General features: G+C 42.1%; 1 protein-coding gene across 1 annotated transcript in view; it reads right to left on the bottom strand.

The window, feature by feature from the left end:
- Positions 1–27,486, bottom strand: part of fam13b (family with sequence similarity 13 member B) — an 86,950-nt gene that overhangs the window by 18,765 nt on the left and 40,699 nt on the right. The window contains exon 7 of the mRNA XM_079502926.1: positions 21,141–21,265. Within this exon, the coding sequence (XP_079359052.1) occupies positions 21,141–21,265 (125 nt within the window). The remainder of the gene's footprint in view (positions 1–21,140; positions 21,266–27,486) is intronic.

Genomic DNA, 27,486 nt, shown 5'->3' with positions numbered 1-27,486 from the left:
TGTGTGTGTGTGTGTGTGTGGACATATTATGCTTTAAACTATGGGCAACAAAGTGTACAAAGTGTACCACTGGTTCCCAAACACGAGACCCAAGGTTGGATCATGGACCAATATGTATAAGCAGGGTTTTTCCTGCAGACCTGTTTTGCCCACGGCGCCACACCATGCCTAAAATCTCTGGCAGTGAAATATTTAATATTATATGCACACCTAGACCCTAATAGAAGATTTGAGGGGAAAAAAGAAAAGTGTGTTAAGAAACTTCTCTTCTCTAACTTCTCCACTATTTTGAGGGCAATAATAATAATAATTTTCACTTTGGATGTGCTTCGGGCACGCGCCGGAGATTCTCCCCCCGCCAGCACCGGGCCAAAGCTTTTTCCTGCAGGAAACACTGAATGGGTCCCTTTCATTTTTGTTCCCTACATTTTGTTTTAATTATTACTATCTCAAACATTTTCAAAAAACATTCCCAAAAAAGCAAAAACAAATCATGAATTAAAAACAGAATTCAACTTTTTTTTTCCAGTAATTTCCTGAAGAAATCAACAAACAATCTAAGAAATTCCATTAATTAGAAAACAGATGTTTAAGCAGAAATGAAAATAGCCGATCTACAAGCTCACAACGCGTCGCACCGCGTTGTGAACTTGTAGATCACCCATCACTTTTCCAACCCGTAAGAAGGGGTGAAAAGGGAGCATCTCCATGCAAGTGGATGGGAGGGGATTTCCGGTGCCCTATTTATTATTTTTAACTCTATGGTACATTGGTGCCATGCCATGCATGCATGCGTTTGATTTGGTGGTGTGCTGCTGGCCTCATAAACAGAGGCCCCCCAAGAGACCTTATGTAAGTGACTTTCTCCAACTCTCTCTCACACACAGAATGTGTTTGAGTTTATGAGTGAGTGTATGAGTGTAAATGTGTGACTCTCCCTAGGGCAGAAGTAGTTTGTAACTGTTCAACTACTGACTGCAGACACAGAGTCTAACTCATCGAAGTCAAGTGTTTGTTTGTGTGTGTGTGTGTGTGTGTGTGTGTGTGTGTGTGTGTGTGTGCGTTTGAGTGGGCAGCAACAAGGGCAGCAAAGGTGCTCTCTCTTGCACCCCACATGCACATCAGGAGAGACGCCATCAGGCAGGTCGATAAAGACTGCATTATTCGCTAGTCCACCTTCCTTCGCCTCCTTCTCTTCTCTCCATGGATGGTTCTCTTTCCACTCGTTCCTTTCTTTCCTATCTCTCACCGTCCCCTCTCTTCTCCTGCTTTTTGTTTACATGCACATAGACATCAAGCACTGGTTGACAAGACCACTTAAAGCCATTTCAACATAGCTCATTAATGAATGCTTAAAGGGGCATTCCACTCATTTTCAACATTTTACTATGTCATTAATATACCTTAGAGCTGTTGTGTGGAAATAATAGAAAGTCCCCCCCATTCTGTGTTTCCTAGAACTGTAAGTATGAACAAAATCATTAACATAGTGAAACATCTTGATGACATCATCAAGATGTGTTTCACCATGTTAATGATTTTTTTCAGACCTCCACGAGATGACATAAAACATACATGTTGTTGTTAGTAGGTATAAACACAGAAGCACCCAGGAGGAAGTGGACTATATGCAAGGGGAGAAATGGCAGATCTACAAGCTTACAACGCGTCACTTTGTGATGCATTGTAAGCATGTAGATCAGCTATATACTTTTTTTAAGTATAAAAAGAATGAATATTACAGTAATTTGTCATATCTGCGCGCTGCATTTTTAGATTTTCTGAAATGTATTCTTTATACATATGTTCCAATGTTCAATACCAAAAAACACAATGAAATTGTCTATCGCAATAATATGTGTGACAGACAATTAATCGCCAACTTAAATTTGTAATCCTGACAGCCTTACAAACACACCCCCACCACGTTGAAAAATGCCCACCACGCCTACCATATACGATACGTGCATAAACTCACGCATGCAACCTCCCTTCGCCAGTATATGCTTACCATAAAACCAGAGAATGTGAGAGTAAAGGTTAGTCAAGTATGAGAATAACAAAGCATAAGGTTACTGAGGTCCCAGGGGGCCTCTTGCTGCTCTCTGTGTCCTTCTCTCTCATTTATTTTGAGATTACATAACAGCTGGGTCAATTCAAACTCTTAGCTTCAGGTATAGCCTTTGACATTACTGTAAGCAAGCCTGTAAACATCCCACTGTTTTCCATGTTGCTTCTACAGTAGCAGTGGCTAAGGGAGATAAGACCTTAATAATGCGTTATCGAGTCACACCTTTAGCTAGCTGTTAACTGGCAGACACAGATTACGTTCTCAGAGGTAGATATTTTATTATTATATAACAGTTATTAAATTGTGTTATATATTATTATTGTCTGACAAGTCACGGCAGACCAATAATTTACGCAATGTACCAATTTAGTCAATAATACAGCATTGTTACAGTCAGTGTTGGGCTTGTAACTTTACAAAAAAAAACACATTACCTTTTAAGTACTACGTCGATAAGTAACTCATCAGATCGATCAGAAGTTGCACTGCGTTTGTGTTAACCATGAACGACCATGATAAACGGGACAGGAACCCACAAATAATAGTATGTCAGAACAGCATTACAGGTCCTGTTCAGTCAAGGTGGGCAGTAGAGTTAATCTAGTGCTTGATGCCCATTATGAGTAACTCCCTCATGGGTAATTCAACATTACAGGTCCTGTTCAGTCAAGGTGGGCAGTAGAGTTAATCTAGTGCTTGATGCCCATTATGAGTAACTCCCTCATGGGTAATTCTATCAGATCACAGCCAGCTAATCTGATGTGTCTGATTAATGCGCACCAGATCCCAGAGATCACAACTGGAAGGGCTCTCTTGCACAGCTTCCTGTGGGAGGTCGAGTTATCAAATGTAATACACAAACATAAAGGTATATATGCCATTTAATAACTATAAATTGACAAATCTATACACATTTCTTGAAGGGTGGTCGGCCATTGAAGGGAAACCAATTTCATCAACTATTGATGTTGATTTCGACAGCAAATTTAGATTGTAGTTTTAGTCAGTCTTTTGAATAAAATTCCATTTAGTTTTTGTCACATTTTAGTCATCTGAAATGTTTTAGTATAGTTTAATAACTACAGATTTTGTCGACAAAATGTATTTTGGTGGGCCTTGATGGCGTCGTACTGCCTCATTTTACAATTGATTGCATGTGGACAATAGCTGATCTACAAGCTCACAACACATGGAGCGTTGTGAGCTTACAAGCACACCAGTCAAGTGTTAAACTTTCTTCTTTAACACAATTTCCTTTGTGAATGCCCAGTGGTAATTCTGCAGTGTGCCGTTGCATAATATCTACGTCTATAGACGTCACATACACCAGCATGGATGGTAGTATATCACATAAATTATATAGGTCAGACATATCACTAGCTGCTAAGGCAGAGTGAAACAGAAGCCATAACAGAGGCTGAGAAGGAAGCATCAGTGAATCAACTGACCTGTATTCACAGAATACGTTCTCATCATGCTCTAGTCAGCTGACTCACTAGCAAGTAGAAATAGCAATGACTGAGCATTTTCTCTCTGCACTGAAAAACAGCTTTGATCTCTAATGAGGTCAGATGGTCACGAGGAAAATAAAAATGTATCCCATGTACTCTAATATTAGTTGACGGCATTATGCAATAGGTAAAGTAAAGCAAGTAGCCTTGCCGAGCCATGAGGCCCATAGGGCAGGAGCCTATCTCCTGTTTCTGTAGCGTGAGGCAGCTTGATGTACAAGTACAACCCCTGGACATGACGCTAGTATGTCACAGGGACTTAACCCCAATCCAACCCTTGATGCTGAGTGTCAAGCAGGGAGGCATTGGGTCCCATTTTTCAGAGTCTTTGGTATGACCCGACCGGGGATCGAACCCCGACCTCTCAGTCTCAGGGCAGACACTCTAACCACAAGGCCACTGAGCTTATGCAATAGGCTTACATGACTACTACCTCTACTACTACCTTAGAATATATAGAGACTATGTATACAGGCTATTGCTGTAAGGAAAAATAATAAAGTTAAGAGATCATCCCACATACTGCTCAGGCCCATCAACACACACCTCCCAGATCAGTATTATAAGGCCAATGGATCAGAGGTGCAGCGGCTGCTTGGGATTGGGTTCGATCCCAGCTCCAGCTGGCATCATATCGCCGCCGTCAGGCAGAAAGCTCTTATCTTCAATTTCTAACTTTGTGTTTTTTAGTAAATTAATACCCTACTTGATCATACAGCGTCACACAAAGGTATCAAACGTAGCAGATCCACAAGCTCGAAATACGGCGCAAAAGCGACGCACTTTGAGCTGGTAGATCTGCTACTCGTGCTACTTTTGAATTTGGATCCTGAAATGTAACAGTTTTGAGGTTTCCACCCGACAAATGATAGTATCTTTAAGAAAGGGACAAGTGCATTCTTAATTGGTTAAATGCAGAATACATTATGTGCTTGGCCAATGAAAGTTGGTTTGATAAAGGACCATGGCCTACACCAACTGGCAATACATTCATGCATATCACTCATAGAAGATAGCTGGCATTTAAACCTCCATCTAGACTAGATACACATGCAAACACTCCCTTTCTGTCTGTTATAAGGTCAGTGTGTGTGTGTGTGTGTGTGTGTGTGTGTGTGTGTGTGTGTGTGTGTGTGTGTGTGTGTGTGTGTGTGTGTGTGTGTGTGTGTGTGTGTGTGTGCGCGTGTGTGTGTGTGTGCCTTCCCCAGTGTGACAGGCCATGATTTGATACCGGTGCTGTAGTCAGCAATCCTTTCTCTGGTACTGTAGGCATTACACATGCATTGCACACACACGCGCGCACACACACTAACAATTTATGTATCTTCACATAAAAGAGAGCACACACACAAATCAATGTTTCAGAAGGTATTCTACTTCACACATCTGTGAGTCTGTACCACCCCCGAAGTACCACTACCAAACACATACAGCCATTCTCCAGAGTATCATCTTACTGTACATCTTGTAAACAGCCACTCTGAACTCAGCCTTTAAGACAGTAGACATTTCTAAACACCATCCCTTCAGGCTTAAAAGTGGCTATCACACTGTTGCCGTGCATTTCAGTTAATTGCTGGTGGCTTATCACGGTTTACACACAGACAATGGTTAAGAATTCAGCCCGTAATGGCAGAAAACATTCACAATGTCTGTATGTTTTGGCCTTTCTCAGAGTTGCTATCATCCCCCATGATGCAAGCATTGACGTTCATTACATAATGTTATTGATAGCTTTACAGTAGGTTGACAGGACACAGGGATAGAGATGAGGGGGGGTGGGGGGGGGAGACACGCAGCCAAGGTCGTCGGGATCGGGACTCGAACCCGTGACATGCTGTCAGGCTGGATTAACAGCCTAGGTGCCCGGACCGCTAGGCCAGCCCGGGCCTTGTTGTTATGTTTTCTGATGTCAAGTTCGCCGTGTCCGTGAACAAGGACAATGTCCCGGCGGCAGTTAAATAATAACAAAGTAAAGGACAAGGTTGTGGTTGACATTTAGTCAACTTCAACGCAGATTCAGGCTAGTAGGGTGCAACCAAACTAGTTGATTATTTTAAAACAATCGATAACCAATACAATTAATAAATAATAGATTCCTATTATTTCCTATTTTATGTGATTTTAGTTGAAGATTCAAAATATTTCAAAAATAGTGAAAACAGATAGTCTATTAGACTACAACCTCAGGCAACGTGTTGTGAGCTTGTAGATCTGCTATTATGAAATAATGCTCCACTCATCCAAATCCATACATTCATTTTTAAGATTTCATTCACTAATTTTGTCACCTATCAAATTTGTATTCCATTCATTCCTCCTCCTTCATTCAGTCCCGGCAGTGTGGAGGGATTGCATAACTCTGCAAAATGCTGAGTGTCAACTTAATCCATTAAGAATGGACCGGGACCCAGCTAGGCTCCATGTTGATACTCTTTTAGAGTTTAATTCACACACAGGATTTTATAGTGTCTCTCAGCAGCCCCCCAGCCCCCCCTTGGCGTTTACCTCTGCAGCAGAACGTTGCAATACATCCTCATCTTGGCTGGATTCAGTGAGCTGTGGGTGCTGTTGGAGTCAGTGTTTGGTGGGGTGGATCACTCGGTCCGTTAGCTGTGTCAGTAGGCTTAATGTCCCGGGGTTTTCTCTGTCTGGGGTTCTCTCTCTCTGGGTTATTACACTTCTTTCTTTCAAGTTGTTTTTGCTGTCCTGTAGGATGGGTGTGTGCCAGTCTGCAGTTCTTTCCCCTATACTCTCTGTCCTGTCTGTAAGCCAGTGAGCTTTTATTTCAGTTGCGTAGGGGGTCTTGTAGTCATACACGTCCAGCAGGTAGGTAGTCTGTCAGATCCAGCTCATAGAATACAGACGTAGGTCTTCAGGTAGGCTATCCACAGCGGTAGGTTATCCTAGTTGAGCACTTTGCAGCGTTAAAGTCTGTACCAAAAGGTCTAGCAGCAGAGCCAGGGTATTGTTTGGGTATGTATGTGTGTAAGAGTCCATGTGTGTGTGCATGCATGCATGTGTGTGCATGTGTGTGTGTGTGTGTGTGTGTGTGTGTGTGTGTGTGTGTGTGAGAGTGAGAGTGCGTGAGACAGCAATCTCACTCCTGCACTCTTCCTGTAAAAGTGCTGCAGTAAACATCCAGAGCTCTGCTCAAATAATACAAGTCCCTGACGATTCCAGGCAACCACCCCCGGAGGACCAATCGGTTCGAAGGGGTTGAAGATGACAGCCAATCATAAGCAGGGGCTGAGTTCTGAGAGCCAATCATGGGGCAGCCAGTGGGAGGGGGGTTTGTGCTCAGTGCTGACTATAACTCAGCAGTTATCCAGCCAAGCGGCCAGACAAACACACACGGCTGCGTACATGCATACACTAACAGCCACAAGCACAAAGGGATTCACAGTGCAATGCACGGACGCACGCGCACACACACCTGTCTCTTTTATATAACACCATAAGCCCTTTGGTATGACAGTCAGAACATAACAGCATCTCACTTCATTAGTGTGAAGGAGCGACTAGAGTCCTCAGCCACGGAGGAAGGACAGAGGAGAGAGGAAGCCAACACAGCGAGAAAGTGAGAGAAGAGCACGAGGGAAACAAGAAATGAGGTCAAGAGGCAGGGATCAGGCCAAAGACTAAAAGGCAAAACTGACATGTATAGACATGTGTAGATGGAAGAAGAAGGGGGAGAGATAAAGGGGGCAATTAAGGCCACAAACAACGGGGGTAAATGTCCTATCTCATCATATCTCACCGTCTGTTCTGGTTGATAACCTAGATCCGTGATGACTGATAAACATGCACGTGCATCAAATGACTCACTAAATATAATATAATGACTCAGTGTCTCATGCAGCATGTTCTCCAGTGGATCAACTTCACTACAACCCAAGTTAATAAGTTACACAAGAGCTTAATGAGATCATAGCAGAGTTCTGCGCTATAATCTGGGTTCTCGGAAAAGATGCATTCAATCTGCCATGCTACTGTGGCTTAACATTAGGCCCGGGACTATTAACGCGTTCATTTTGATTAATTAATTACAGAAAGATATCGCATTTCAATCGCACTCATTTTTTCACCACAGAACATTTCTCACAGAGTTTCAGGCAGACCGACCATACCAGTGCACCAACCAACATTGCGTTCCGTCAGACAACAACAAACCCCAGTGAATGAAGAAGCCGCTTAGCTCGCTTTGTCCCCAGTGGATGGGACATTCAGATTTAAAAAGCGATCCAATGAAAGGGTGGATAAAAGCACGGTTGTTTCTTGCAATTTATGGATTAAGACATTGCATATATCCGCAGCACGTCAAGCCGGTGTCCTCGATGCGAAACATGTTGAAGCAGCTAGCATGGAAGCTAACTTTAGTCGACATGGCCAAAGCATTTCCGGGGGTCCCCAGCCAAAAACATTGAGAACCCCCGATATAGACTACCTGAATGTTCCTAAAATTGCTGCACTTGTTGATCTGTTGACCTTGATTAAAAAAATATATATTTTATTGCTAAAGCTTATGTAGTCACTATTCATTGATTCACTCGCATACCAAAATGTGATTAATTTAGATTAATGAATTACAAAGCCTCTAATGAATTCATTTTTTTTAATCGAGTCCCAGCCCTACTTAACATTTTTGTTCAATACTGCACTGGGCTGACCAGTACAGTTTGTCTGGTGAGTGGTTATCAGTTGGGCTGGGTGATAGACAAAATCTTCACGTCACAATATTTGACATTGACGATGTTACGGGGATGACTGCTTTCAGAAATTATTGACACACAAGAACCGATTCAGATAGAAGCTTTTGTTTGTTCATTTCACTCAACTAGAAGGAACTAAAACGTTTACTGTGATGCAGCCTTTAAGACATAGCCTGGCTCCAGCCCTGAATCGCTACCATTAAAAAATAAATGTCCTGGCCCAGGCGGTGGCGTAACCGTCTGGGCACCCGACTGGTAATCCAGTCGCAGTGTGCCGCGGGTTCGACTCCCGAGCCCGACACGGCCTTTACTGCATGTCTTCCCCCATCTCTCTCCCGTTTCCTGTCAGCCTACTGTCTGTCCCTTCAAAAAACCAATAAAAGGCGTAAGCCGCAAAAAAAAATATCTTAAAAAAAATAAAAATAAAATAATTGTCCTGGGGATTCAGGTCTGGTGACTCTGCCTACGGCAGCGTCAATCTCGATCGAAAATCTGATCGCAGCAGCTGATTGGCCATCAGCCCGGTCACTCGACAGCGTCAAACAACAAACATGGCTGCCTCCACTGCGGTGACTCGCGACCGTATCAATCTGGCTATAAATCGATGACGATGTATGATAAATAGTTTCTTTACAGAAACGAAACATCATCATCCAACATGTTTTACCGGAGCGCTCGTTGACTGTGTTTGTTTGGTTAGCAACCGGGTTAGCCATAGCCACATGATTGACAACAACGTCATCTGCTTTGCTACTATTCTGATTGGTTGGTATGAACCAATCGCCGAAGACTGCCGCTTTGACAACGCCCATTCCAGAAACTGCTGCCGTGGGGAGGGCTTTCAGTCTGAATAATGAAGTGAAACGAAATGAAAATTCAGACTGAGTGTCAGGCTATTTAGAGTAATACCAGTCCAGGAAGACAAAAAACAATACTACATTTATATCATTCTACCAGTAAGACGCCCTGAGGGCTGGGTGACAGCAGACTGCTGGGCAAGGGGCCAGGCGCAGAGCCAGGAACTCTTTAACCCATTTAGGCCTGGCGTCAAAATAAAAAAAACGTTCGCTCTGAAAGAATATATATTCAAAGATTTGTGCCGCATTTTTACGATTTTTCAAAAATAGCAGACCTACAAGCTCAAGCTCTTGCTTGTAGACCTTCATTTCACACCAGAGTGTGAAAAGACTCAAACCCCTCCAGACAGACACGCTGCGACGCACGCTGCGACGTAGGACACACAGAGAATAGATGTGTATTCTTCTGTCTGATACACTGTCTGTCCGCCTTGAGTAGCGGCTATAGGGTGTACCAAAATCTCCTGGAGGGGGCGTCAACATATGTGTCACGTGGTAGCTTCCGCCATACTTGCTGGCTTGTCTGGTTTGTTTACATTGAGCGACCATCCGTATGCTTGTATACGTTCTTTTTCTAAACTGACCTCACAATGGTGCAGACTTGCTCAGTAAATAAGTGCCACAGCAGGTCGCGTCGAGGAAATGAGCCAGAAAACGGAATTAGATGTTCAGCTTTCCAGCATGGAGACAGCATCAAGGAACCCAGATTGACGAGTTTACAAAAAGACGTAGAATGACTTGGATCGGCGCACGGGCGCAGAGACATAACGTTCAACAAAGTATCTAAGCACAGCCGTGTTTGTTCACAACATTTTCCTTGTCCTTGTAATGTATTTGGGCCCGACGTTCTTTCTATCCATCCTGGTGTTTGTTCACTATGTTATCGCCAAGAACGAGCTCAATATTTATAAAAACATACCACCGTCATTCTATTCTGAGTGATGCGGGCTAGAATTTAATGCCCACCAGGGGGCCGTCCCTAGCTTTTTAGACGCCGCCCCCCTCTTGGTGACGTACACGTTGGCACACGCTATAGGCGGCATATCATTTTAAATAAACGGTTCGAGGGGAGGCAGAAATGTAGCCATGGGAGGCGGCTGCCTGCTCTTGCCTTTAGTTAGATCCGCCACTGATGGGGGGTCAGATCAACATATGGAATGAATTCTGTACTGGCAATATATGGAGCGTGTCTTGAGTGTACAGGGTTTGATGAGGTCAGATCAACATATATCAGAACAGGTAAGCTCCATATATGGAGATCTAAGGGTTTAAGGTTTGACGTCAAATATAGAGTTGCTGGCCGGCTCCATATATGCAGATCTAGGTGATGATCCAGTCTTCTCCATGTATGCATTGGTTATCCAGGGTTAGATGAGGTCAGTGTCGTGATCTTCATATGGCCATATGGTGGCGTGTTTTGAGGCATGACCATATATGGAGGTGTGATGTCACGAGGCGTGGCCATATATGGAGGCGTGGGGTGACTAACGGACGGACAGACGGACGGGAGATTCAGGTTTACATAGTAAATGCGACCAACAATTACACTTTACTTACTGTACTGCAAGTTAAATCCAAGATGATATCTTTAAATCTCATATCACGTGAGTGTCAACACAAGGAGAGTCGGTGACGCCATTTCTGCACATACAGTACTGTATGCATACATAGTTCGTTTTCCTACGCAATGTTAATCACATCTGCTACAGAAGTTATCAATATTATTTGCATTTTATCATGGTTATCACTTTCCTTGTACATTAAGTATACCACTTATTGAAATAAGACAATAAGAGAATAACAAAATAGCAAGTCAGAGAGAGGAGACATGTGACAACCACGTCAAACTACGTCTTCATCAAGGTGTTCAAGTTTGTCCATTCTACATCCTTTGTAATCCTTTTTTGTAATATTTTTAAAAAAAAATATCTTTTACGTTGAGGAGAGTGTCAGTCAACAACTGGTGATCTCTCCCTTTACAAACAAGATCATATTTCAAATAAGACACAAATTCCCAAACAATGACTGATTGTGCTAAACATCTTGATTACTATACTGGCACAGTCTATTTTCAGGCTTTTGCTAGGCCTACATAATGACAGCAACAGCTCCACAAACTCTTCAGTGGCAGTCTAAGGTGCATCAGTAAATAAATAAATCGTCTGGAACAAAGCCACCATTTATACTTTGCCACATGAATAATTGCAATGAGAGGCAAAACAAGGGCAAATTGAACTCAGCTGTAAAACTTTATGGGCGTGTTGTCATTAGCGCAATATATTGTGTATATCAGACCTTAAAACGGGGCAGGGAGCAGTTGCAAGTGATTCCAAACCAATTCATGGTGCCATCAGCAGACCCAAAACATTCTGGAAGAAGTTTGGCCCTCAATCTTTCCTCGACTTGAGAACAAACATTTGGGTATGCCTTCCATACTCAAGGTAAAATAGCAGTTCCAGTACTGTGGGTGACAACTGATAAGGCGTGTGTGTGTGTGTGTGTGTGTGTGTGTGTGTTATCTATACTGGCTGGTATATCATATTCTGTAACTGTACCTTGTATCAGAGCCTTGGCATAAGCCAGATGGGATGAGAGATGGGAGAGGAAAGAACAAACATTGAAAGAAGACACACACACACACACGCGCACGCCATTTTGGCGCCCAAACTACTTATAGGATCTCAGCTGCAGTAAACAAGCCGGTGGGCTCAATGTAGACTGAAGAATTTGAGGGTCAGGACACTGCTATCTATAAACTGTACATAAGCAGTTACACACAGGTGATAGATGTGTACACTGTAGGTCAGGACACAGCTATCTATAGGCCTGGGTACAATTCCCACATGCAGGACATGATCGTTTGCACATGAACACACATTGCAAAGTAGGGCTGACCCAATTTTACTTCTAACCTTCAGGGCTTCGTTCGATACCATGGGATGCCAACTGGAAAATAAATATTCCAATATTTGCTTGTTTTTTGTTTTTTTGTTTTTTAACCCTCTCCTTTCGTATGGTGGTGCTGTCAGGACTACACATTTAAGTTGGCAATTGTCTCACAAATAACTGATTAATGATTTAATTGTGTTTTTTGGCATTGAACATTGGAGGATATGAATACAATTTAAATTTCTGTTTGGTTTTCAGGATAGATAATTTAAATATACAAGTAATAATTACTGACACGTATAATAATTTAATACTAAAAAGCGTATAGCGGAAATAGCTGATCTAGCTTGTAGAGCTGCTATTTCGGCAAAATGTTTGAAAACGTATGAACATCTTTGAAACATGGAAAAGATTATGACGATTAGGTCAAATAATTGCTATTAGGCGATTATGTAATAACTGTGACAGGCCTATGGACCTGTAAACAAATGGCAGGATCATAAACGACGGAGAAAAGAGCTGCAGTTATGTATATACATATATATATACATATACATATATATACATACATATATGTATATGTATGTATGTATGTATATATGTATATGTATATGTATATGTATATGTATATGTATATACATACATACATGTATATGTATATGTATATGTATATATACATATACATATATATATACATATACATATATATACATACATATATGTATATGTATGTATGTATGTATATATGTATATGTATATGTATATGTATATGTATATGTATATGTATATGTATATGTATATACATACATACATACATGTATATGTATATGTATATGTATATGTATATATACATATACATATACATATACATATACATATACATATACATATACATATACATATACATATACATATACATATACATATATATACATATACATATATATATATATATACTCTATACTAAGTATGTGGCTGCAACTCATGTTTTATTTAACTTCTGCAATTTCAAGCAGTTTAGAGCAGCAGACAAGCAAAGTGTGCTCTGGGTCTCATTAATTCCTAGGCTCCAATAGCTCCAACACCCTCAAAAAGCTATGAAGGTCAGCCCTACAGATATAACACATACATGCATGACAAACTAGACATACTTTGTCCAGCACCAGCGAGGGACTGGATGTGCGCAACGCTCTTGTTTTAAACTAGACATATGCCCCAGAAAAGCTTTGAAGCTCAGCCTTACATATTGTCAGGCAGAAACCTTGCATGAAGGCCCTACTTCATCCTACAAGAGTGTCACACTTAAATAGTAGAGATGAGACGTTATGAGCATGTAGATGTGCTATTTTCGCTATTAATTTAAAAAAAAGATATACAGATACAGTTTTGGACATACAAGATTTCCACCTGACAGTAACTATATATATATAACAAATACCTGTTACATACAGGCAAACTAGACGTGCATAGCACAGGGAGTGTAGAGAGGTGTGAAAACAAGTGTGTGTGAGACTATGAAATGTCGAGGTCAAGTCTGACACATTAGACATAGTATTGTTGGCTTGGAATGTTTAGACTCTTTCTTATCCACAGTTACAAGAAACATGGCATCATGTTGTAGTAGTGAGTGACACAAAAAACGAGTTACAGTGACAAGTGACGTCCTTTATATGTATATTCTGATGAACGATAAAGTATAAGAATTGTCTTCCCAACCCTAACCGGAACTTGTGGGACACCCTGAATGTCACAAGCCTTTCCTTTCTTGTCACTTGATCAACATGCCAATTGTAACCATTAGTAACAAATCCCCAAACATTCCATGTCCCTCTCGCTAACCCCCCTTCCTCCCATACACACAACCCCATGCGACCCCCTCATCCCCCAAAAAAACAAACAAACACACACACACACACACACTCCAGCCTATTTCTGTGCCCTCATGAGAAATAGTTTCCATGGAGAGATAGCCACAGACAGAGATGGATGGAGAATGAGAGTGAGAGAGAGAGACAGTAGAAAAAGTTGCCGGTGCCACGGTATGAAGAACTGATGTGAGCATATTCTAAACCTACAGTATGGTATGGTATGTGTGTGTGTGAGAGAGTGTGAGTGTGAGTGTGAGTGTGTGTGTGTGTGTGTGTGTGTGTGTGTGTGTGTGTGTGTGTGTGTGTGTGTGTGTGTGTCAGAGTCTATTAAAGGAGCGTTGCAATGGCCATCAAGGGCACACTCTCCCGTCTGTCAAACACTGGACAAATAACATGAGCACAGTTACTGCTGAGTGACTAGTTGAGGGCTCTCTCTCTGTCTCAGAGTTGTCACAACCAGCTATGCATAAAAACAAAACAAACAGCGGAGATGTTCAAAGAACCACTTCACTTCCCCAACGCATGCTTTTTCAGAGAGACTGACAAATTAAACACTAACCAGCTTTAAACACCCACACCAGTTGAGAATGAATACAAGAAAGTGTAGTTTTACAACTCAAATTGGCAATGGTATTTGGTCTCCAAAATTCTTTACTGAACTAATAATAGTACAGAAGCTTTGTTTTTTTTAATTAGAACTTAATGTTTCATTTTAAATAATAGATTACACAGAAATTGCCGTGACAAAATGATTGACACCTTAAATTCAATATTTGGTAGCACAGCCTTTGGAGAAAATAACTTTTGTCAAATGCTTCCTATAGGTTTCAATGAGATGCCTACACCTCTACTGGCAGTTTGGCCCACTCTGCTTTTGCAAACTGCTCCAGTTGACCCAGATTAGAAGGGTGCCTTCTTCCAACTGCCATTTTCAGATCCCTCAACAGGTGTTCAATGGGATTGAGATCTGGACTCATTGCTGGCCACTTTAGAACAGTCCAGCACTTTCTGTTGAACCATTCCTGGGTGCTTCTTGATGTGTGTTTTGGGTCGGAAGACCCACTATGTTCGACGGAGCCCAGCTTTATGACACATTTCGCTCCATAATACCTTAGTAATCGCCATATTTCATAATGCCACGCACACATTCAAGGCACCCAGTACCAGAGGCTGCAAAACAAACCCAAAACGTTAATGAACCTCCTCCATGTTTGACTGTTGGGAGAGTGTTCTTTTGTTTGAAGACTTATATAAATATAGAGTTTATGTGATTTACCAAAAAGCTCCAATTTGGTCTCATCTGTCCACAGGACATTTTCCCAGAAGGATTTTGGCTTGTTCAGGTTTGTTTTGGCAAACTCCAGCCGGGCTTTCTTGTGTCTCTCTTTCAGTAGAGGGGTCCTTCTGGGTCTCCTACCATGTTGAGTGCAAGGGTGCAATGCAAGGGTGCCCATGCTTTTGTCCACCACCGTATGTATTACTGTATATCTATGATAAAAGGCAGACAAAGTTAACCTTTTCAACATCCCTATTTTTGGGGAATATAAGCAAAAGCTCAGACCTTGTCATAATGTGACGCATTGCAACCTTGTAAATAAGCTATTTTGAACATCCTTGAAAGTATAAAATAGAGCTTAAGTGAACCGAATGGTTTCAATATTGCCAATAAAATATGACTAATAGTGGGGAAAAGAAATCTCTCTTGCACTCTGAAACTGACCTGTGTTTTTTAAACATCACATTGTTAATGTGACTTGTGATAATATGGGCAAACGGTTCCGTTTTAAGACAATTATTGAATTAATCCTTCCAGACTAGACACTGAGGTCAGCAAAGCTTACAGACCTGAGCAGTACAGACTACTTTTACTGTCCCGGCACCACATAATTACTACTGAATGACACTACATTCAATTAGCCCTTTGCTAAGTCCCTCCCCAACCCGTCCTTGTCCAATAGGCATGTTAGCAGCGAAGAGACATGCCCAGCTGTCCTTCTCACCCATTGAGATGCATGTTAAATGACGGGATTTCTCCATATAAATAATGGATCATTTCAGAAGCAAAACCTTCAAAATGTTATAAATCTAGTCAACCATGCTTTTGGATTGGCATTGGACAATCGCTTTTTGAGGTGGGATTTAGCGAAGGGCTAATTACCCACACAGGACCTCACACAACCACGACTATACTTCCACCTGACGCGCGTGCGTGCGTGCGTGCGTGCGTGCGTGCGTGCGTGCGTGTCAGTGTCCATTAAAGGAGTGTTGCAACGGCCATCAAGGGCACACTCTCCCGTTTGTCAAACACTGGACAAAGCACAGAGCACAGTTACTGCTGAGTGACTAGATGAGGGCTCTCTCTCTGTCTCAGAGGCTGTCTCAGAGTTGTCACAACCAGCTATGCATTTTATCTAAGCCCTAACTGGGCAGCAGTCATTGTTTGGCAAATACATATGTGCAGTTTTGGAGTAGAAGTTACTGTAGGCTACATGTTGCAATGTTTACGTCTGTCACTCCAGGGGGGGGAATAAAAAAAAAGAAAGAAAAGGAATAGACAAGGAGTGACAAAGCGTTAGCAATGCAACAAGCAAGACATCGATGCGTGCATGAGAAGCCTAGCCTGAAACTCAGTCTGAATTTTCATTTCGTTTCACTTCATTATTCAGACTGAAAGCCCTCCCCGCGGCAGCAGTTTATGGGATGGGCATTGTCAAAGCGGCAGTCTTCGGTGATTGGTTCATACCAACCAGAATAGTAGAAAAGCAGATGACGTTGTTGTCAATCATGAGGCTATGGATAACCCGTTTGCTAACCAAACAAACACAGCCAACGAGCACTACTAGCATGTAAACAAAAGCGGTAAAATATGTCGGATGATGTTTATTTATGTTTCTGTAAATAAACTATTTATCATACGCCAATTTAATAGCCAGATTGATACGGTCGTGAGTCACCGCAGTGGGGGCAGCCATGTTTGTTGTCTGACGCTGTCGAGTGAAGGGGCTGATGGCCAATCAGCTGCTGTGTTCGGATTTCTGAACGACACTGATGCCGCCATAGACAAAGTCACCAGACCTGAATCGCCAGAACATATTTTCTTAATGGGCGTGGCTAGCGATTCAGGACTGGAGCCAGGCTATGAGAAGCCCAGACCCAGAGGAAAAGACAGGGAATGACCTGCAGAAAATAATTTCAAATGAATTTGCGCTCTTCGAAGCAACCAAAGTGCGCCCAAAAAATCTCCAACGCCTCTACTTGGCTCTTGGAACCATTCCGCCAACTTCAGTGGAAGCTGAGCGAGCCTTTTCAGTTACCAAACTGACTGAGCGACAAATCAATAAATGCACTTTGCTTCCTTAAATCCCACTTCCTCAAATCCCAAAGGGAAGAGAAATAAGGTAATCAAGTGAGCAAAACGTCCCGTTTAATTGCCTCATTTATTTTTAGTTGTATACAGTAGGAGGCCAAGAATGTTACCGCGATGCGTTGTGAGCTTATAGCATTGTTAATTATCTTTTATTTTAAAAAACATGTTTTTCATTCTAGAAAAAGCTCCAAGAACATTCAATGTTCAGAGAATGTTTTTCGTTCAAGAAAAAGCTTAATCAAGTATTCAGTATTGGGAAGTGTAAGTGTCACTTTTTTCTGAATAGCGTAGGCCTGTATACATTAAGATTTTAATTTAAAGGAGCATTCAGTGATTTGGGTGATTTGGAAAAACCCCCGGTCCGCCCCGGTAACAAGATGTGCACATGCATGCACTACAGGCCAACAGCACACACACCAAGGCCCGCCCCCGCTCGATCATGATTGGCGGAAGGCCCCTCCCTATCCTGATTGGATGAAGGCTTTGTCACCTAGCCAAAAACGAAACCTACGGGGGTTTTTTTTTACCCCCAGGGGTTAACTGGGGTCAGGGAGGAACTCCTTATATGGTCAGCACACTCTATAGTAGGGAGGATTATCACAACAAAACAAAAAAAATAAGTGAAAATAAGTGATATTTGAATTAAGTTTATGTTGTTGAAAAGAAGTGAATCACAAGTGCACAGCCACGGAACAACAGCTGCAGCCTATTTCATCACGATCACGCTAATGAAACAAAACGCTACACGGTGACGGTACAGGATTATCATTTCAGGTCAAGTGTATCAGAAGTTGATGTTACCCAGGTAAAGTAGGCTAATGCGTCAATCGCGCATGTTTAACGTTTTCCAGATGTTTTCCAGACATGAGCCTAACCTTTTTTTCATTGTTGATATAACGCCATTTAGGTCAATGATATTTGATATAGGCTAACATTATGTTGTGATATAATAATATAGCAGCGGGTATTTAAGGGCCAGTCAACTGTCCTCCGTGAGAACGTGTTTTGGTACGATGATGCGCGACCCAAACCGGCAAATTCCCGGGAATTAAAATGAGCCAAATCCAGGAAAAATATTAAACCCTAGTGTGTATGCAATGATGCACGTGTCAACCCACAAGAAAGTTTAACTGAAATTGCATTAAAAATGAATTAAAATCATAGAGAAAATGTTTTTGTCAGAATCCTTTTTTTTCTTTTTCCAGCTCAGCTGGCCATATACTCGGAGAGCGAAAAGACAGGCTAAATCCTGGAACTGTGGGCTACCGGTATTACGCATTTCTCAAATAATAGTGTGTAGCCAAACACAACTTGTTAAAATGCATCGTGTATTCATTACAATGTGAAAAATGTCTGCCTGAGTGAGTGAGTGAGTGAGTGAGTGAGTGAGTGCATGTGTGTGTCTATGTGACACCCCAACGTTTGTGGGGGTCAAAGGTATCTGTCATGCCATGCAGTGTTCTGCCAAATGTGCCAGGGCAAGCCTAGTAGCATACGTGACTTTTGTGTGTGTACATGCACATGTGGATTATGGATTAGTGCATGTAATCATCTTAAGGCCAGTGGAACATGGCTGGCAGCATGACCCTGACCTAATAAAAGAACATGCACAAGCACACTGTGATCAGACTCATGCTCTACAACAGACCCAATCTTGCACTAAAGAAAAAACACAGAGCAGTTCTGACTTCAAAGTGCTGCGTTTATAACTGTGTTTATCTTACAGGAAACTGGGTACTGAGTAACTAAATCAATGGCCACGTCATGACAACCCTCGGTTTCTTCGGCTATGAGCAATATATTACCAATTTATTTATGTATATATCAATGAATTGATTAACCACTTGAGGTCCATTTTATAACGCATAAATGGTAAATGGTGCATTTATATAGCGCCTTTATCCAAGGCGCTTTACATAGATTGTGCATTACATTCACCCATTCACACACACACACACATACATTCACACACCGATGACAGGGGAAACCATGCAAGGCACCAACCAGCACATCGGGAGCAATTTGGGGTTCAGTGTCTTGCTCAAGGACACTTCGACACTAACTCTGGGGGAGCCCGGGTTCGAACTGGCAACCTTACAATTTACAATTTAGGCATTTAGCAGACGCTCTTAATCCAGAGCGATTTACATTAAGCAATAACAAAAAGCATGGCATACATCACATATATAAAAAGTAGTTATCATGAATCATGCGTAAACTAAGAACGTAACAGTGGAGTATCTATGTAAACTATACATACTATACTATATAATATATTATACATGTGTACTATAAAGTGTTATGACTACATAAAGTGCAATTCTAGAGCTGTCTACATAACAAGCTATAAGTCTGTTTAAAATACTATCTAAGTCTACATAATGTGCTATCTAAGGGGCTAGGCTAGGGCAAGTGCTACGGGCCATGGTGGAGTCTGAAGAGGTGGGTTTTCAGACTACGGCGGTACCATCCGGCCACTCTACCCCTGACCCACCGCCACCCATAACGTTGCATAGCGGTGTCATGAAAAAACTGTGAAAATAATGTCACGATTTTTGCCTATTATCACATGCCCCGGGATCAACTATTATTATTTATTATAATTTAATTGATTAGTTTGATTACCAGTTGCACTACTACAAAGCCATGACCTACTTCAAAGGACAAGGAGACTAACTGTAATCTATGCCATTCTTTAACCTGTCATTCAATCCAAATGAAGCACATAAAACCACCCTTGAGGTAAAAGTGGCAATAATAAAGTTATTGTCGTGATGGCATGTTTGTAATGCAAAGCCAACGCAGCTGTGAAGCCAGACAGGATGCGGTTGGAATTTTGGGGGAGGGAGGTGGTGACCATGCACAACGATGGAACCTTCAGTTTTGTCCATAGACATTGGGTGGAGGATTGGTGTAACATTCTAGTCGACACATTGCAGGGAGGGAGGCGTGGAGAAAAGTGAGGGTGAAAGGGACAGCCGGTTGGAATGATGGTAAATGGACTGCATTTATATAGCACCTTTCTCAGGGTGATTCTCTGAAGCTGAAAGTGAAACAGTGTGGTAACACCTAACTCCAAGAGTGTATAAGGGCACCTAGGCAGACTCTCACTGTAACCATTTGGTTACATTTGTACTAAGAAGAAAATGCATAGTTGCAGCCCTAGTGGTGGGTTCTGGGTCCTGAACATGACATAGCATCTTACTAGGTGTTGAATGGATGTAAAGTCATTCCAGTTAAACAGTCCCATCAACTCCAACAGTACCAAGAAGTCTGCCTGTACATTGTGTAACTCAACCTCTTTGCCTGACCCTGAACCAAAGAACTGTGGTGAAAGCACCCAGTAAAACCACAGGCCAATGTTATGTCTGTTGTTCCCTAACTTGACAGACAGTAACATGTGTCCACTCGTCAAGGTTAAGAAAATGTTTTTTACAGCTATACGCAGAAGCTTATCATAACTACATAATAATGTATGCAGATAAAAACTTGGTAAAACATTCCCAAAATACAAGAACTGGTGACAGTGACATGCTGTGACTGTCCTTGACTCAGACACCGGCCCACCATAGCCCCAAAGACAGCAGTTGTTGTAGCCCTTACACTTGTTCTCACCCGAATCCAATGGTTGCATAACAACATTAGTGGCTGCTCTTGGCAGAGGGCACTTGACCTAAATTGAGAAGAACGCAATGTACGTGTATGTGAATCAGAGTGTTATGAACATGAATGCCTGTCTAACAGGATTTAACAAATAAGTGACGGCATAAATGACTACAGCAGATGGTTTACACGGCGCTGATGCTAACCGGAGCGGTGGAAGGGCACCGAGACCCAGAGGTGTTTGATACAAGTGTGTGCGTACCTGTCCGTTGGGCTGCCGGCATCACGTGAGCTTTGCGGTGATTGGGAAGAGGCGGGGCCCTCCTCTCTGTCCTGAGGTAGCTCCTCACACTCCGTCTCACCCTTCTCATCATCCAGCTCTGTGATCTACAGAGAGAGAGAGAGAAACACCCCAGAGCTTAGCATCAAGAAGCATCATATATTCATTGCACTTAAACACACCGTGTCTCACTTTTGCTATGCAAGTTTAGACATTTACAATTTCATGCACCAGTCACTTTATACCACTGATCTGTTGCTGGTTATTTAAAAACAATTATTTACCACTACTAACACTTGCATAAGGTTTAACACATATAGTTAAAGTGTCTAGGAGAAATCAAAGAAACAACAAACAGAAACAACAGCCTGTACTGTATGTGCGCACCTGTATGCTAACCTACAGAATAAAAATTAAGCCCAAAATGTTGTCTCCACAAATGGTGCAGCGCTTAAGAGCCCAATCTGTGGAGCTACATGTTGCATTGCTTGCCTGAGATCGATTCCCGCCAGGACCTAGATGGTCCTGGTCTCCATTTTTATGGCCCATCTCAGCTACTGGCTTGTAGAAACTAAAAGAGAAAATGGAGTGACCACTTCACCTTAATAGAGGCACTGAAAGGTGCTTTCCATTCAGAATGTCAGCGACTTCCAAAACTATGGTTATAAACTGTATGATGTGTGTATATAATTACAGTTTGTCACGGAAGTGCATTCCTGTTTTAATCCCTTTCCGGGGATTTATACAGTTTTAAAACGGGGTTTAACAAGCTTTGTTGACGAGGGAAAAGTTCAGCACAAGCCAAACGGCTTATTGACACCGTTATTTAATAGTCTCAACACAAGTGTTGTCCAGTGGAGATGGTTTCATTTCCTGCTCGAGGACATTAGTTTCCTGAATTGGCAGCAAAATATCACAAGACCTCTGAAAACGAACTGGGCTCCATTGTTGCCTAACATGCCGAAATCAAAAACCTTGAGATATTATCTGAGACTGAGAGAAATATGTGGAACAACAACAAGTGTTCATCTTGGAGGTGAAGTAATTGAGTGGTACGGAGGTGATGGGAGAGGATAATGTTTCCAGTTGGGGGGAGGTTTCTGCTACCCTGAATTCATGAGTTGAAGGTGTTGACACAAGCAAGAATAATGATAGCAAGTGTGTGTGTGTGTGTGTGTGTGTGTGTGTGTGTGTGTGTGTGTGTGTGTGTGTGTGTGTGTGTGTGTGTGTGTGTGTGTGTGTGTGTGGTAAGCGTTTTTTCATACGTCCAGGGATGTCTAAATATAGAAGAGCTAATGACCAAAACATTCACAACATAAGACAGACATACGATACATAGATAGGATAGCTTGAAATAAAATAGATAAGTTAGACTAGATAGTTAGATAGACAGACAGACAGACAGACAAGAGGCAGACCTTTTAGACAGATAGATAACAGACAACATACATCAATGAGATAGATCAGGTAGACAGATGAGATAGATCAGGTAGACAGATGAGATAGACATGCGATAGGTCAGACAGAGAAAAGAAAGAAGGGTGGTGAAGGAAGACCGTGACAAGAAAGGACAAGATGGAAAGCAAAGGTGACAGAAGGAGCGAGAGAGGAAAGGAGGCAAGAAGAACGACGAGAAGGAATGAGGGGAGGACAGAAGGGTAAGCAGGGAGTGGCCGCCCGGGGTTGGATGGGGAAGGGAGGGAGGACACAGTCAGTGAGAGAGTGGATAGGAGCAGTGAGAAGCAAATGGAGATGGAAAGCATCCTTTTATCTTGTGTTGGCTGGCGCGCGCGCACACGCGCACGCACACGCACACGCACACGCACACGCACACGCACACACACAGTATGGGAACCCTTTTACAGTCTGGGAGAGCTCCTTTGTTTTATACATTATCGCTCTGTCGTCGGGTGGAAACCTCGCATGTCCAAAACGGTTACTTTTCAGGATTCAAATAAAAAGAGCAAAAAAATAGCAGATCGACAAGCTCAAGAGCTTCAAGCTTGTAAGATCTGCTATTTGTGACGCTCTAGTATGATCACGACCGAAGGGCATTCATTTACGACAAAAATATGGAGATAAAACAGACAGACGGAGGATGAGAGAGAGAGAGGGAGGGAGAGAGAGATATATGCGGGTTATATGCGGGTCACCCAACAGATTTATCTCCGCCTGACTCCTCTACTCTGGTCTAGTTCTGTCCTCCTTCCTCCTCTCAATGCCAACCCCAGCTGCTGCCCGTCACTTCCCCCGTTGCTACGGCAACATCTTCATTCCCATTGGCTGATGGAGAATTCTTCTCGCATCACGGCATGCAGATCTGCGGATGACTCATACACACACACTTAGTAATGTGTGTATGTATTACTAAGGGTGGGCAAATGAACAGGCAGGATGTTCAGCAATCATGTGTTCATGGAATACAACCAAAATTACTCTTTTACGGGTTTCCAATCCAAAGTTAAACAGCCGACAAAGCAGGCACTTATGGGTCAAATATTTATATCCCTGTGTAGCTAGGGCACACATATTGTATTAGCTTACTACGCTTACTTATTCAACATTAATATGACCTTCAATTATTCAATGACTGCCTCATTGTTGCCAAAAGTACCACTACTCAGGCGTAGTAAAAACTGCCTACAAATATCTCTTTGAAAAACATAATAGGCCATTAGGCCCCTAGAGTGTATTTATTCTTCTTCTTCCAAGTGATTCCTATTGACACAGTGAATATCACCATGAGTACATAAAGGTCTGCTGGAACAGAGGTATTGTTTTTTTGGGTTGCAAACCACGGTACTGATGTATTACACGCACATACAGGTACGGTATGGATGTGCACATACGTGCACGCTATAATGAGTGTCCCCCTCGATTCATGACCCAAGTAAATGGCAACCCCAAATGGCTACTTTCCACGACAGGATTACGAGTGAGTGTGCAAACGCAATGCATACTCACAATCACATAAAGCAACACATTTTGGCTTCAGTATACGGCTGCTGCCAGTATCTTAGGCACGGATGCGGGCAGCATTAACATGCAAGTGTGTTTATATTTGTGATCTGTGTGCATACTTGTGTATGAGCACAACCCTATTTTAATTCTGCAAATGAGTGTGGTGTAAGTGTGCATGTGTTTGTATGCGTGCATATGTCAGTGCATGTGTATATGCGCCCACAGTGCAGTCACATGAGAGGGCAGGGAATGCGGTGTAGGAACAGAAGGTCATAGCTGTGGCACCAGTGCTGTGGTCCACTTTCGATTTAACCCGAGGCCGATTCTACAAATCTCTTTTCTGAAAAACGTATGTTGCTTTATCAATGGTGGTGCTCAAATTGTCACGGACCGCCCCAAAATTATATGTATTTAGCCGCGGATGAAGTGACGTGGTATGAGCTTGTATATCTGCTATTTTTGAATGGCCAAAGTATAAAATAATGATTAAAGTGGTTAACATGATAGGGACACTATATTAACTAAAATGACACATGCTTTCCCGGTTTCAATGGGTTAAGGAAGAAAGAAAAACATCCCCTATACCAGGGGTGCCCACGCTTTTTTGACTTGAGAGCTACTTTCAAAATGACCAGCTCAACAAGATCTACCCACCGGAAAAAAAAAATCATTGCTGAAAATAGTTTAAATATGTAACTGAGGGGGCTTTGGAATAGCGGCGCTGGCATTACATATAAGACAAATGCACTTGGAATGGGAAATAGAGCGGGAGAAATGGAATAGGTAGGGGTTTTTGTATTTAGTTACCAGAGTTTTTGTGCACAGCAACACTATTGAAAACAAAATATTGCATTGTGGGTTTGAGCTGAAAGGCCCTTTTGATGTCAATCAATCAAATCACCTTTAATTCATATTTAAATTTGTGGAAGAAGTAGAAAGGTAGAAATACTTTGTGACTTTGTGAAGTAAAAGTCCTGTGTTCAAAGCTTTACTTTACTTGTGGCAGGGTTGGCGAAAGGGCCTTTCTGTGTGGAGTTTGCATGTTCTCCCCGTGTCCCCTATAGGGTAGGTACCCTCACAAAAAACATGCAGTAATCATGGTCTCTAAACTACCTCCCCCTGGCCAGCCGGGGCGCCTTATGGAGGGGAAAGGAACTGGTCGGAATAACGTGTTCCTTCCATGCGCTACGTCCGGCCGGGGAAACTCTCCCCTTTCAGGTGAAAAGAAGCAGCTTGGACTACTCATACATAGAAGGAAGCATGAGGTCAGTCTGCTGCCCTCCCAGGTTGGCAGAGGAAGTGTAGCGCCCAGGATTACATTAGATAATTGACACTGGGTGAAAAAAATGGGTTGCAAAAATCATGGGATAAAAATTACAGAAAAAAAAAAACTTTACTTTACTACTACTCTTGGATCACAATTATACCAAAAGAACCAAAAGTTTAAAAAGTACTCATGCAGAACGCCCTACTTCACAGCTTTTTTTTCAAAATGTGTAAAGTTTTCAAAACTAGCAGATTAACAAATGAACTACAAACATTTTACCCTGCCTGTATTTCATCCGGACATGGGCAAGCTATTTGGATCTCAGTCAGTCAGACAACATGCAATGGGTTAGGGTCAGTCAGACCGAGTGGTCGACCGAGTGTAATAACCAGTGGTGGAAAAAGTACCCAATTGTTTTACTTAAGTAAAAGTATCAATACTGAAATGTAGAAATACTCCGTTACAAGTAAAAGTCTGGAATTCAAAATGTATTTGAGTAAAAGTACACAAGTATTGGCATCAAAATGTGCTTAAAGTACCAAAAGTAGAAAGTACTCTTATGCAGAATGTCCCATTTCAAGCTTTCAAATGTATACAAATATTTAGAAAATCATAGATCTACTAGCTTGTAGATAGTCTATTTTCAAATGGCCGAAATGTATATAGGGCTGAAGTGGTAAATGTATGTTTTGTTATAATAATCCAAGTAACTAGTAAGTTTTCAAACAATTGTAGTGGAGTAAAAGTACAATATTTGCTTCTGAGATGAGGTGGAGTACAAGTAAAAGTATTGGAAATTGGAAATACTCAAGTAAAGTACAAATACCTCAAAATTGTACTTAAATAAATGTACTTAGTTACTTTCCAACACTGGGAATAACCGAACCGCAACCTAACTGACAGTGTGTGTATGATGTTACATAATGTAATATGTCTCTGAACACACAGCAACTACTAAGTCCTGGCTGATGATTAAACAAAAGGATCAAACATCTATCTATAGTAAGGTATCTAAAAAAAGCACAGAAATGCATATGACGGTGAGAGAAGTTCTTGTCAACCCTCCACCGCCCCCACCAAAACCATACAAAAAGCTCCTTAGTGTTGCCTCATTCTATCCCTCATGGGTGTGTGCGATCAACCTGCTAGCCTTACACTCCAGCAGGTACGCTGGTCGGAAAAACGTTGTTCTGAATCTACCTCTTTCGCATGGCCTGTGCGACCCAGGCTCTCCGATGGACATGTGACCACAACAGTTACATCACAACATATACTGTGTCTGACCCAAAGGATGCAGGTGTGAGTGAATATCTCGTGGAAAAACAGCATGTCTCATGCCGTTTTTGTGGACTTGTATTTTATAGCCTACCCTTTATACGTTTTTAATGCATTTAGCAAATTTATATATGCATTTGTACCGACCTGTTGCATTTTGATGTTTCTTTATATATAAATTTGACAAATTTGCCAGCATCAATTACCCAATCTGGGTGTTGGCCAGATTGAGGACACTCCCTGATGAGTAAACCTTTGTCCCAACCTCTATAAATGTCTACCTTCCCTGTCATACTCTGAAGGCGGCATTTTATTGCCGAAACGTTGGTAATCTAATAAAAAGGGTTTTTTTGCATCGTGACTGTGAGCTCCTTATTTTCAAGTGAGTGAATATCTCGACAAGTTACAAAGTGCATAATCAGATTAAAGTGTGACTGCAGCTCATGACCCGACACTGAACCATAGCATGCATGGTCCCTCTACCTCCCTGGTCCCTCTACCTCCCTGGTCCCTCTACCTCCCATGGTCCCTCTACCTCCCATGGTCCCTCTACCTCCCATGGTCCCTCTACCTCCCATGGTCCCTCTACCTCCCATGGTCCCTCTACCTCCCATGACCCGACACTGAACCATAGCATGCATGGTCCCTCTACCTCCCTGGATCCAGGCCAACTAGGCCGTCAAACAGCCTTCAGCAATGCCAACACGTTCTAAATTGATGTACAATAAATGCTGCTGCATAGTTTCACACAAACCAGCTCAGTGGCCGCCCTGAGACTGGGAGGTCGGGGTCTCTAAAATGGGACCCAGTGCCTCCCTGCTTGAC

The sequence above is a fragment of the Electrona antarctica genome (genome assembly GCF_951216825.1).
Source record: "Electrona antarctica genome assembly, chromosome: 1".
Classification (NCBI taxonomy): domain Eukaryota; kingdom Metazoa; phylum Chordata; class Actinopteri; order Myctophiformes; family Myctophidae; genus Electrona; species Electrona antarctica.
The sequence above is the reverse complement of the archived record's forward strand: the minus strand, read 5'-3'. Positions and strand labels throughout refer to the sequence as shown.